This window comes from Centroberyx gerrardi, chromosome 1 (genome assembly GCF_048128805.1).
Source record: "Centroberyx gerrardi isolate f3 chromosome 1, fCenGer3.hap1.cur.20231027, whole genome shotgun sequence".
Taxonomy (NCBI): Eukaryota; Metazoa; Chordata; class Actinopteri; order Beryciformes; family Berycidae; genus Centroberyx; species Centroberyx gerrardi.
The window spans coordinates 5,653,878-5,667,767 of NC_135997.1; the positions used below are offsets into that span (position 1 = coordinate 5,653,878).

Genomic DNA, 13,890 nt, shown 5'->3' on the forward strand with positions numbered 1-13,890 from the left:
TTAGATAGCAATCATTTAATTTCATTCAAATTAATTTGTCCCAGCTGGAAGTGTCAATTAACCTGACCAATGAAATATGTACATTCTGTAGCAAGGACTTGGCATAAGTTAATTGATTTCAGCACCCCACCAAACAATCGCATCCTGTTATGCTTAATTAAAACAGGCACAATCTCTCCACGGAGCTAGCTTTTATAATGAATGAAAGAAATCTTCGCTTCTGCAAAAATGTTTGTCTTCTTTTGTTTGTGTGTGTGTGTGTGTGTGTGTGTGAGCATGTGCGTCTTTGTTTAATAAAAAGTATGATGTCTGTTTGGATTATATCTTGATGTTTTCTGCTAAATCTGAATCCAAACAGTGATAATGGAAATATCTAGATGCTTTGTAAACATCTTGTGAAAGCGTTTTCTCATAAAGTGATAAAATGAGAAAGAATGTTTTTTTGTTTATTTAGGCAGCATCCAGTTCCATAATATTTTACATACAATCATAGCCAATGTAGAAGTCTCCCATTATCCATCTATCCTGCATAATTAGCCACTGCAATTCTTTAACACTGCGACACAAAAACTCCTGTCTCTCAGTCAGCTGAGGGACAAAATATTTCTACCATCTGTACCGTCTGGTGGCTGAAGTGAGAGCATGCAAACCTACTGTTTATTAATTGCCTGCTCTCTTGCACACGTGCCACTCAACCATGTAATCGCACCAAAGAGTCATATACTGTATCTCTAAGTTATCGTTGGCTATTTAAGCTGAGCTGAGGCAATCATATCCATCACAATCAGGGCGGATATTTATCAAGTGCAGGCTTAAATCCCTTGTGTCACTCAGGTAATGACGAATGAAAATGGAATAGGTATCAAGATCTAATTTCTTCACATGTACTATAATCAAGGCCCTTTTTTGTCTTATAGTAAAGAAAAGGAATAAAGGTTTGGAATCAATCAATTATGAGAAAATGTTACGTTTGGTCACACAAAGGCATAACACATAAGGAAGACTGAGTACATTTAATCCTTGCATTTTTCCTGCCTCTTTAATCATAATAAATTGTGTAGTATCTTCAAACCATGATCATGCCGTATCAGTCAAATAAGGGAGACATTCTTATTCTTGTGCATTGCAGTCTCTCAGTCAGTTTGTGAAGGTTGTTACACAAAGTCAAAGCAAAGCTGCCTGTAGTTTCCAAACTTAGGAAAAAAAACAAAAAAAAAACAGGTTTTAGTTGGTGAAAAGGCAAGCTTGTTGTTAGGTATGTCCTAATTTTACTCTAGGTATGCAGCAGGTAAATGCTAGATAACTCTCCAAGGTACATACTGTGGCTAAAAGAAACTCAAATCTCTGTTTAGACACCTGGAGGTCAGAAGATTTAAGCACTCTATTATGATAATGTACTTGATGCTATTGAACAGACCTAAGACCAAATACACAACTCCCTTCCTGAATACCAAAACCTCAGTCTATAAATAACAAAACAGTACCAAGGCCATCGCCCTCCACCTTTCTCATTGTTGCACATAAACAAACTCAAATCTCAAGCCCAAACTCAAATCACGGGTGATGTTTCACTTCTCTACATTTCTTTCACATAAACTGTGATTACCAGTTGTGGACCGGCTGCCATTGCAATTCAAATGCCTTTGTCACTGTGTTCATCTTAACTTCTTATTGCCTTCCCATGGTTATTGTTAATCTGTTTGCTCGCCGGCTTCTGAATTTTGCTGACTAGGCTTTACCAGGCCGGCTGTGTCGGTTGTCATTTAGGCTGCAGTCTGATTGTGTATTTGTTTGGTTACAACAGTATTTCTGTTACATAGTCATGCTATTTCTGTTCTGCTGAGTGCAACATCAGCAGGAGCCCAGTCTGGTACAGGCGTCGTCTCTTTGCTATAGCTGATTTTCTGTTAATGTTTGTTTTGCTTGTCTTCTTTTACAGCACTTGGGTGAAAAATCTCCTATACAAATAAAGTTACAATTAAAATTCCTTCATATACTGTACCTAAAGCATTTTAGTTATAACTGGTATTGTGATTTAAAAAAAAAAAAAAAACATCCTTCATTGAGTGCATATCTTCATGAGGAAAAACTTCATTCCCTTTGGCAACATACTTAAATGGCTGACAGTTATGCCCTCTTAGTTTTGGCTGTTATTGCAGTGTACTTCAAATATATTTTCTTCAGCGATCGCCTCTATTTCAATACAATAATTCTAATCAACGCAATGCATAATCTGACTTAAGTATTCATTTGTGGTAGCTGACAGTAGACATATACAAATGCCATTGTAATGTGCCGTCCACAAATGTCTCTTTTTGTTTTGACAGTCTTATTTCCATAACTCCAAAACATAGGTTGTGTATCAAATGCCAGTAAGCATAATGGCAGACTTTCTATCAAGGGAGTGCATGACTTGGTCTTGGAGTCTTCTCAATTCTTGTGGTTCCCTGGCATGTTGGTCATCTGGATGTTGTCCATTTGGAGTGCGGGGTTGTAGTAGGCTGAACCACCATAGTTCAAGTCCAAAGGCTCACTGTTGTCTAATCTGAGAACTAGAGATTTGACATGTCAACATTTAACGTACTATACAGCTCTTCATTTACATGCCTTATTATGCCCCTGTGGTACACGGGAATATACTATATGTTCCATTCCACTCTTTTAGTTGTCAGTGACATGTAGACATTGTGATGGACCCTGCATTCAGTTGGTGGCGGATTTACAGTCTCCAAACAGTAAGTGCCACATGAACACCTTATTATGTCAGATGATCAAGTCAGAGAAATCGGGATTGTAGATGCAGCACGAATTGGCCGAGTTGTGACGTAATCGGGGGACTGCCCATTATTCCGAAACCCCAATAGTCCGAAAAATGTCCCACATTGGACCGAAAGACCATTTGTCCGACATCCCGGAGGTGGTTGGGTTGAGGCATGGGGTCACTGAGGTTAGGGTTAGAGCAAGCTTACGGTCAAGGCTGTCAGAAGCCACGGTTGTGGATGGAGCCAGGCATGGAGTGTTCGGACTATTGGGGTTCCGGAATAACGGGCCGTCGGAACAATGGCATGGCACCCGTAATCGCTCTTTCCAACATGGCCGAACACGTACGTGAATGTAAGGAATTTCATACAATAAAGCCGAAAATGAACCACAAGTATAAGACATGGATATTCCTTGATAACTGCAGTGCTACAGCATTCAATTTCCTGTGGTATTTACATTCGTAATCGCCTGAAATAGCCGGAGATTGCTTGCTAGCTAGGCTATCGCTAGCTCGATTGCTAACGTTAGCCTAGAAGGCTGGCAGTGTGTGTAAACAGTTGAGGAAACGTTTTTCGATTATAAAGCACATGAGCGCGAATTACTCGGATGGCCGAGTTGTGACGTACTCCCGACTCGGAGAAAAGTACGACCCGACATCACTTGAATGCAAGGTAACTCCTTGACTATAATCTTGGACTTGGACTTGGAAAATCCACCCTACAACACAACAGCTCTTGGCGATGTACTTTGCATTTCTGGGTCCATTTTGTTGTTTGGTGGTGTATTTTTCTTATTCCCATGTTTAACTAGCCATAGACTAACATAGGCAGCATGACATCTCATTGAGATATTTCCAGCTAAGCTACAGTGGATGCAGTTTAAAAGCAGAAATGTTTTCAACTATCTAAAACATCAATGGTAAACGGCAGGTTTTGGTGTCAGTCAGAATCAAAGAGCAAGGGCTTCTTTCAAGATTCATCAATCATACAGGGAGAAATCCATCGTGGAAGAGGCAGAGATACCAGTTTATCCACTGACAGTAGCCTCAATACCAGAATGCTGCAGCCACAAGACATGGTGTGTTTTGGTTAAAGGGCGTGACTCACTTTTTTTTTTTTACTTGAAAAACACGCTTTCTTGTTTTTACTGTCTCATCGCTTGCTCTCTCCACCTACACCTATTGAATACAACGCGTTCACGCCCGTTCTCATGTTGAAAGTCATTTTGAAAAATGTAGTTGTAAAAAGTAGACGTAGATGAGACAGATTGAGGCAAAGTGGCTGCACCAAAAATGTAAAATACAACTCTTAATCACAAAACAACTCCTGGAATGCACTGGACATCACAGATTGATGATATCTCACAGTGTCTGAGGGTGGAATTTTCCTTTAAAATGTGCACAAAGATCGTCATTATGCACTTGATAGCCAGGTGTGTTAGTAGGAAGTCATTTACCTGGGTCTGAGGAGAACTCCTCCACCAGCTTCCTGTGGGAAAAGTCCTTCTGGTTTCTCTTCTTCAGAATGACGTACACCACCAGTCCCACACAAGCCACAGCCACTGCCGTTCCCAGGATGGCACCCCACGCTTCATTCCTTTTATTACTCTGGAGATCTGATGCAAAACCTTTAGCGGGGGGGAAACAAAGACTAATAAATAATTTGTCAACAACAACAAAAAATCAACTGCTCTCTCTCTCTGTAAAGGTTAATTTCCAGATAATTATCAGTGCAGTGTGTTTTGGAAATTATGTTTACAGTGGGTGCTCTCTCTGTAGATACAACTCAATTAGACAGCTGTACAGTTTTGTTTGTCTAATTTGCACTGGGATAATTAATGCAATTAACATGCCAAAAGACGTGATAATTTCATGAAGACATTTGAATGTTTTTGCGCAGCAGATTGTATTCATCAACTAAATGGGGTTAAATGTAGTACTCACGGCAAGATAACTAATATTTCAACATTAATGTAGTTCCTGTTGTATGATGCTACATTCGGCTTAATGTGCAAAAGATTTGAGTGACGTGACTTATTCGTTTTCTCCTGGATGACTGATATATTCCCCGTCCTTACAAATAAATCTAGCATAGAGCAAATCAAATTGCCTGCGTACATACTAAATTAACATCTGTGGCATCACATATTGACAGATGTGAAATCCACACATAGAGGCGGAGTCAAAGTTGAAATGTGTGTGTCATCTCAAAGGGCGTCCTTACACTAAAACCTGCCATCACAACAGACTTAAGGTGAGGTGCTGTGGAAGGGATGAGCCAAATACCAACATGCTGAGCAACATTCAACAACATTCAATGTTTACTATCAGTGTTTTTGAAAAGTTTAAACCATTTACTTTGCCAAGTGGAATTGTTAAAATTGTAGAGAACATAGTTGTCTTTTTTATTGCAAAGCACCACCTACACAGTTTTTTTCACAGACTTTATAGATTATAAAAACTTGGTTAAATATCCTATGTATGATGCTCTGATGAAGGCTTATTTGCTGAGATGTGTTAGCCTGATTAATTGAGGTTAAGTCTTATACTTTTTATATTTCTTTAATACGTTTTATGGAGTGCCATCACCCCCATGCTTTCCTCATGGACATGTATTGTATGATTTAGCAAAACGCACACAAATATAGCTAGATGAATGTGATCCAAAGCCCTGGTAGGCGTTAAGTGTCAATGTTATATATTCATTAAAAAGATGAAGCTCAACCTTGATTATGATTCATAAAGCATCTGAAATCATTGTAACAGATTGTATGTAGCCTTGGTGAAGTAAGGTCAATTACTTAAATTGCCTTGCGGAACAATATTATCTTTATCTCAATAATTGCTCTCAAGGACTCAGTGACAAATGTTTTCTCTGACATTTGCAGTTGCCTTGTGAGCCGGCACCAACACACCTCATGTTCACCTGAGCACAATCCACTGGGTTTTTGTTCAGAGTTACACACAAGCTGTGCCTGTCATGGTAAACTGTGAAGGTGTTTTGCCTTTCTGTAATGTCTGCTGTTCCCCATACTGTTTTTCTACAGTTTATTGCCCTCATCTGTTAGTGTTACGTCCCGCTGTCACATCTCTCCATGTAAAGCGAGTTTTCTTTTAATCCTAACACCATGCCGCCCCTCACAAGGCCTTTTCCTCTTGCCAGGTTCTTAATAGTGAGCTAGTCCGCATATTCTCCACAGGAAATGTACCTTTCCTAGCTGTAAATAAGCTTCATAGACTTCCTAGACCAGTTAAACAAAGGATAGAGAGATAGATGGTAGAGTTCCTACTACAATTACTGACTTTGCTTATTCTTTATTGTACTATATTCATATGTATTGTACCCTCATTTATCCTGTACTGTTGTAATATGCTTTGGCAAAACTCAGTAATACTTGATTCATGGCAGTTAAGCTTTCTCTGAATCAGACAGACAGACAGATAGATTGTATGTAGAGTTCCTACAATTACTGAATTTGCCTATTCTTTAATGTACCGTATTCATCTGTATTGCATCTTATTTTATCCTGTACTATTGTACTATGCTTTGGCAACACTCAGTACAACTTGATTCATGCCGATAAAGCTTTCTCTGAACCTCAATCTGAATCTGATAGAGAGATATAGATATAGATACAGAGATAGACGGACAGATTACATAATATATAACAAATAAGCTACAGACACTTGCACCGCATATCACAAGCAGCCTTTTCAAGTCCTATCTGCCTGATCTTGTGGTAGACACCATAGCGTAGTCTCACGCCCCTGCACCGCGGCAGCAGAAGCAGCTTTGACCTCAGTCCCTGACCGCCTCTTTCAGGGTGTTTGACTAAAACAGGGTTTCATTGTCCTGCTGAGAAGGTGGCTGTAATAGACCCCTTCACTCATTACGGGCACATCGATAGCACCTGAAATCCAATCCAACCTTGTCCATTGAAAGAAGGGGCGTTTGTGCTCCGGCAATGGGAAAATAGATGCAGGCAAATGTGGGTCAGGGAAAGAGCAGAATAAAGCAATGTGTAAAATAAGCAACAGTGATGTAATTTAAGTGCCTTTGAGCGATGGGTGTAATGTTACATTCAAACTAGGCTTCAACAGCTTTTCGCGTTATTTGGCCTTATTGCTGATGCATTCATTAGCGGTTATCAAACCAAACCACTGTAACAGAAGTCGGTAAGGAGGTCATGAAATTTCACACAAATTGTATTTTTCTCAGTGCCTTTCTTTACAGCAGTGTCACGCTGCTCGGCACAACACGCACAGCGGTTCCCCGGACACAAAATGTGCACCAGATACTGTGACACCTGAAACTGCAGCCGTACCTCTTTCTGAGTTGCTCCCTGAGGCTGCACCTTTGTCTGTCATGTTAGCCTCTTCAGCTGTGCTAGGAGCAATGGTAGTCATAGTCGCAGGGATCATTTCTGTAGTCTCAGAGGGGAACTCCATTGTAGATGAAGGTGTGGCGGAAGCCTCGTTTATCTCTGGTGCTTCTGTGGCTGTAACATTGGTGATATTTTCTGCGTTATTGGTCGGCCAGGTATCTGTCTCTGGAGTGGATTCTTGTGTATCGTTGCTTTCTGGTGCTAAGGTCGTCTCGTGTAAATCAGTGTTGTTAGCGAGGTCTGGAAAGCTGGTGGAATTTTGTGCGACTGGATGAGCGGTGGATGAGTTTTGAAGAGCCGTTGTTGAATCCTGATTTTCCTCTTTTGCTCCTGTTACATTGACTTGGCCTGACTGTGAGGGACCTGTTGTTGGAGCTGTAGTTTCTGGCAATTCAGGTTGCTTGGTTGTATTGTTGGGAAAAATGGGAATCATGGTGGCAGTGACAATGGTCACATCATTAGAGGTTCCATTAGCATCCTTGTGTTGATTGGCCATGTCCCCGTCTTCTCCACTAACGATTGACATGGAGCCGTATGGAATCCCAACAATATTATCATCACTTGACACCATGCCAGCCCCGTCCATTTCTTGATCTTCGACTGCAGTGTTTTGGCTTCCAACTGCAGTTCTGACTGGTTCACGAAGCCAACTTTTATCAATTGTGCGCCCCGGAGAGTCAGTTGATTCCAGGACCAGTGCCATGTGAAAAGCTTGGACAAGCAGAAGGAAGCCTGCTGTGATTTTTAAATACAGTTCCATTTTCCCCCGTCCGTCTTGCTCTGAAAAGCAAGAAAGAACATAAAACATGATTTCATTTCTTGAGATAAATCTAATGAATTCCCTGTTTCAAAGAGCCAAACATTGGGTATAGGTCCAGATTCACAATGTAACCAATGTGACAGCAACTTGGATGTGTATGAGCTCACTAAACAACATATTATCCTAATGGAGTCCTGTGTTACATATATATAGTATGTTAAAATAACCTGAAATAAGCTCAGGGCAACTATCTATCTAAGTTGAGATGTAGCAAATGTAATAGCAGAATCTCTTCATTTGCCAAGGACAATAGATGTACATAATTTGTCTAGGTGGCATTGATGCAGGGAGACAGTGACACTAGGCCCATGGTAACAGTTTCACAATATAATTATATGGAATAAAACTACAAGCCCTCCTTATGTAATTTTGAGCCAATTGCAAAAGAAAAATGTGATTGTCTTTTATACTATGTCCACAACTAGTGTTTTTGATCTTTTACACTCTTAAATTGTTTGACAGAGCTTTTGGTGCAACAACTGAAGAATAAAAGCCAGTTTTACATGTATTTAAAGTTGTGAAAGTTTTTCTAATGTTTGCAAATATCAAGTTGAAATAGATCAATAGTTCTTTCAGTTGCGATAGGAGGGGAAAGTTACAGAACCTTTATTTTGCATTTCTATGCCAATCCTCTTCTCTATCCATAATGACTCAAACAAACAAAGATTGTGGCTTTAACACCACTAGCCAAGTGAGTGCTTGCCCTTCTCCACTCTCTGCCTACTGTTGCACCCCGCCCCCTCCTCATCCACACACACACACACACACACCCCTTCTCTCAGTGACTGAGGAGCAGTGTTGGAAAAGCTACTTTGGAAGTATAGTTTTACAAGCTACCACTTACTTCACACTGGAAGAAAGTGAACCACAGCAAAGCTGCCCTCAAGAGGAAATATAGTTTTCTAGTTAACTAAAGTTACTTCGAAAAAGAAGCACAAACAACTTTGTAAAAAAAAAATCATATAATCATATAATACAAAATCACATGCCTGCAAAAATACCACTAAGGATGATAACAAAACTTTTATTTTATTTGAAATAAAGAGCGAGTAATGTTCACAGTGTTTATAATGCCCACACTCTGACAAATGCCTGACAGAAACTCAGCAAATCAGCAAATTTTGGGTCAAAAAAAAAAAAAGAAGCAATTCCCTTCTTTTCTTTTACACCCAAAATAGATGGTAGCTAATTACTGTAGTTAACTACACCTCATAATGACAAAAAAGTAATTAAAAACACTTAAATTGAATTGAAAAACGCTATAATTGAATTTAGTTTAACGACCACCAAGCTACTTCAAATTTATGTTAAACTACTACTTTAATTACGTGTAATGAAACTGCTTCCCAACACTGCTGAGGAGATAGACCATCAGGAAGGAGGCGTGTGTGTGTGTGTGTGTGTGTGTGTGTGTTCACCACAATCTTACAAACCCTCCCTGACCACATGCAATGACCCCATCTGCATCAAGACATCCGCCGTTGTTCCCATTCCTCAGAGGAACGAGCTCAGCTGCCTTAACGACTGCAGGACACCGTCATAATGAAGATCCTTGAACAACTGGTCCTGTCCCGCCTCAAATCTCTCACCGACTCACTCCTGTTTGCCTACAGAGTGACCAGCTCAGTTGACAGTGCAGCGAACATGGGCCTATGTCCTGCAAAACAACATCCCTGGCTGCTACATTAGGATCCTGTTGGTGGTCTTCAGCTCAGCATTCAATGCAATCATCCCTGCACCGTTACACAGCAACCTATCACAGTCCGACGCAGCCCCGACACAATTTCCAATGGGATCAGTGACTTTCTGACAGGTGGGAAACAGTATGCGTGAATGTGCACAGGTGCCTCGTGAGCTATGTGCTCTCCCCTCTGCTCCACTCCTGTACACAAATGACTGCAGCTCCAGTTATCCCTTACTGGGCATACTGTGACAGATTGTGTGCGGTGCGAGAGCCTCTGATTGCATCTATGTAGCGGCCTGCAGCTACAGGCAGGCAAATCAGGTGTTTCTTGGTATGGCTTGTCATAATATTACACTGTTTCAACAAGTTAACGTAGCCTCCTGGCACAGCACTAATTAGGTAGCATTAACTGAATATAAACAGTAAACGACTCAATACAATTATTTTCAAGCTTATAATCGACCACAGTGACGGATGCAACCATTCTCCAAGCATCGTTTTTATTCCTGTAGTCTTTCAAACTAGAGAACTGGGAAGCTTTGAAGCTGTAATCAACTTCTCACACATTTCACACTTTCCAGGCAGAACTGTTGTCCATGAAATTAAATCACATCAGTAGGAAAACGAGGAAGTACGCAAATCGGATTAGCTGTTGACGGGCGATGGCCACGAAAAGTTCAGCCACGGTCAACTTTTCTCAGACGACAAGCTCTTTGACCGTCCACTCGTCGGCCGAGTTTCCCTGGTCGCTCAGCTCTACAGGAAATGAATAGACTACCGGTGACTTGTTGATCACGTTGCTTACAGTGTGAGCGCATGGCTGGTCAAGCTGCTCAGGTTTGCTGATGATACCATACTAATGAGCATCATCAAGGAAAATAATGAGTCCATCTACTAGGGATGTGGCCCAGCTGGTCATGGTGCAGTGTCAACAATCTTGAGCTTAATGCCCTCAGAAGAGTGAAAATAAATAAATTTGGGAATTACCACCTCTAATAGGATCAGTGTCAGAAATTCGCTTTTTGGTTCATATGCGAATGGCTGATAAACTAAAAAGATTCACCTGCCAAGAATGTTATTTACGGACAAAATATGTAACATACATTTTTCATAGAAATATGCCCTGCTTCCAATGCTGTTTTGGGCGTAGAATGAGGTACTGTGTTCATTTAAAACACTCACTCACAAACATTCACTCACTTATACAATGGATCAAGTTTGTTAGTTTATAATTTATCATGAAATTGAACAGAATTCAACTTTTGCAAAGCGCTTTGAAGCCTGCGCCTAACACACACTCTGTTGATAGAATGTTTCGCATTTTGATATTAGTCCTCAAGTAATGTTTGGCAAATGTAGAGCCAGTGTAACAGGCAGCCAATCAGAGTTTTGATACGGTGTACGATGGTCAGCAGGGACAAAGTTTGAGAACAGTCAAAGACAAAAGACTGTACAGTATATAACCGAGGCATTCAAATGTTATCGTCTGAGAAAGTTACCAGCCACTGTGACAGGTGACCCTTGTTGATTTGTCAGGCAAAGACAAATCTTACCAGTATTTGCTGCTTGGTAAGTGTTCATTTCAGACCTTGGATAACAACATATGACAACTTAAGGAAGTAAGCTCATGAGTGGATGTTTTTCCTGCCTCAACTAAGCAAGCACAACGCGTCACAGCCTTTCCCGGTACAAAACAATACCCTCACATCCTCCATCACATTGTACATCAACGTGTGGTGCAACTCCTGTCTCCCCCCCCGCTCTAAATAAATGCAGCAGCACATCGCCGGCCCTGCTGAGAGGATAGTTGGCTGTCAGCTTCCCACCAGCGAGGCTCCGCACCACGCCGGGCCGGGGGGACAGGCAGGGCCTCCGACCCTGCCCACTCACACACCCGCCAGTTCAAATCCGCTCCCGCTGGAAGAGGGTGCCGGTGTGTCAGAGCCCGCACCACCCATCACCTCAACAGCTTCTCTCAACTGCTGTTTCTGTCCTCAATCAGCCCTCATCAAGTCCCACACACACACACACACACACACTCTGAACCCTGAATACACTGAACGCTGTCTGAACCCACGCACAGACTCTGATTAGCTTGACATTCCTGCTATAAATCACCCTATTTATTCAAAGTTCAGTGCAGTCCGGTGCTATTTATCAACCCGTTAACCATAGTATTATTGTCATTGATATTGATAATTATGTTGTTGCACTGTTTACTGCATCTTACAACCTCAGTAGAATATCTCATGCTAGTCTATGATACACAGGACTTCTGCTCTACTTGACAATACTGCTAACATTTGAATTTACATTAACATTGACTGTATATACCTGTATGATACCTATGTAACTGTATGTCTTGTGCTGTCTAGGCGCACTTTATGTGAGCTTCTGTACATCCTTGTGCTATATGTGTCACTCTGTAATGTGTAACTATGTTGTTGTGATGTGTCGGCACCAAATGACTTTGATGCCGACACATCACAGTCCTTTTACATTCACATAGACAATAAAAGCAATTCTGACTGTGACAATCTATTTCCACTTTCATAGAAGCAATCTTTTGTAAATTGGTGAGAAAGTAATTGCCAGGTGTTGTCATTTACATTTTGAACAACATGAACGAGGTAAAGCTAAAAAAAAAAAATGTAAATGGTAACACATTTTTTTTAGCTTTAACTTCTTCATGTTGCCAAATATGACACTGATCCTTTACACTATCATCCCTCTGTACAATAACAAGGTTATTGATTTTTGCTCTAATTTGTTTTCCTTAGAGAAAATATAAAGAATTCAAATCTGATTACTTTTTAAGCATTCAGGCAAAAGGATTTACACGAAATTGATCCATCCAATATACAGACACGACGGGAAACAAAACAGAAAGCCTAGCACAGTAAATACTCACCTTATTCTTGGGCTAAACCAGATGAGAACAGGTGTACGGGCAATGAAATCTCTTCACTAAGCAGCTAACGTATGAGAGTGAATCAACAATAGGCCCGGGGAGAGAGGGAGGAGGGCCACAGTGTGGCATTCAGGGAACAACTAGGAACCTGCTCAACCTGCTTCTACACCTGCCAGCAATAGCAACACACCCTGACTTCCATCCAGTTCTTCACTGTTAAAGGCCACACTGGACGAGGATGAATATATATATATATATAAAACATGAATATGATTTAGTGGACGAGGAAAAGAGGATCAGGCTGTGGGTTTTGGGGAATGTTAATTTGTTACCGCCATCCAATGCCATTTCCCTATGTAAATGACTTGATTCTGTTGATATGCGGTTGCCAAGTTTCCAGGTTGCCAGGTTAGATCTGTGAATTCCCCTAGTGGGCGGAGCCTCTGGCCACAGGTCCTCAGAGCTTTTCTCGCTGTGGCATTGGAATGGCTGCTGTCGTCATGGCAACAGAAAAGAGGCTGGCAAGCTCAGATTTCATCCATGCCTTTGTCTCCGGTCTATATCAGGCTACCGGTGACGTGTGGCTATGTGAACTCACAGGTGCCGTGCGTCATGAGTCAGTATTGTATTTGTATTATTCTGCAGTCAACTGAGCCATGTGACGCTGAATTCATTAGAGTGGACCAGCGAGCCGGCTGAAGTGGCAGTCATCGCTTGTGATGACGAGGTAAGAATAACTTAAGGAGTGGTCGTCCTTAGTTTTTCGAATGGACCTAAAAAGTGCTTCATATGTTTCAAAATTGAAGCCCATTCACAACAAAATTGAACATACATGCATATGAGCATTCTGTTTTCCAGCTGACATAAACACACACACACACACACACAAACCCACAGAATAGAATAGAATAGAATAGAATGGAACTTTATTGTCCATCGCAGTGGAAATTTGCCTTTGGCTTCACAGGTTGGTTAAAATGTGACACGATACAATAAATAAAATACAATTCAAAACAACACACAAAAGCAATAGGAGTTAGGAGTTCAGTAAGGTGATACATAACACACTCATACACACACAAGCACACATCAATGTTGAGAACATATGTCCATTAATTATATTTTACATGTTTATTAATGATATTTCCTTATGCTTCAAGCTGTTAAACGACTTAGAACATCAGTCTTGAGCTGGGTTGAGGTTTTCCTTAATTTTAATTTTTCCTCAATTTTATGCATATTATTGCATAATAACCAAAAACATTCACGCGTATTTGCAAATGGGCCCTAGTGTGCGGCGAACATATGGTGCTGCTCCGTTTGTTAACT

The 13,890-nt window shown here is 40.9% G+C and overlaps 1 protein-coding gene across 1 annotated transcript; it reads right to left on the reverse strand.

Annotated features, from left to right (window-relative positions):
- Nucleotides 1-425: 425 nt before the first annotated feature.
- Nucleotides 426-12,640, reverse strand: LOC139909194 (uncharacterized). The gene is made up of 4 exons (XM_071896183.2): nucleotides 12,562-12,640; nucleotides 7,087-7,926; nucleotides 4,219-4,389; nucleotides 426-2,552 (listed from the first exon to the last, which is right to left on the reverse strand). Exons 2-4 carry the CDS (start codon nucleotides 7,904-7,906, stop codon nucleotides 2,431-2,433), a joined length of 1,113 nt encoding a protein of 370 aa, XP_071752284.2. The 5' UTR covers nucleotides 7,907-7,926; nucleotides 12,562-12,640; the 3' UTR covers nucleotides 426-2,430.
- Between the last annotated feature and the right edge of the window lie 1,250 nt (nucleotides 12,641-13,890).

Bases quoted from the DNA above. Each gene is read 5' to 3' on its own strand.
- LOC139909194 (XM_071896183.2), bottom strand. From the start codon at position 7,906: ATGGAACTGTATTTAAAAATCACAGCAGGCTTCCTTCTGCTTGTCCAA. The intron at 4,390-7,086 runs GTACGGCTGCAG...CCCCCGCTAAAG, and splicing joins AGGGAGCAACTCAGAAAGAG to GTTTTGCATCAGATCTCCAG. The intron at 2,553-4,218 runs GTAAATGACTTC...TCAAATCTCTAG, and splicing joins GGAGTTCTCCTCAGACCCAG to TTCTCAGATTAGACAACAGT.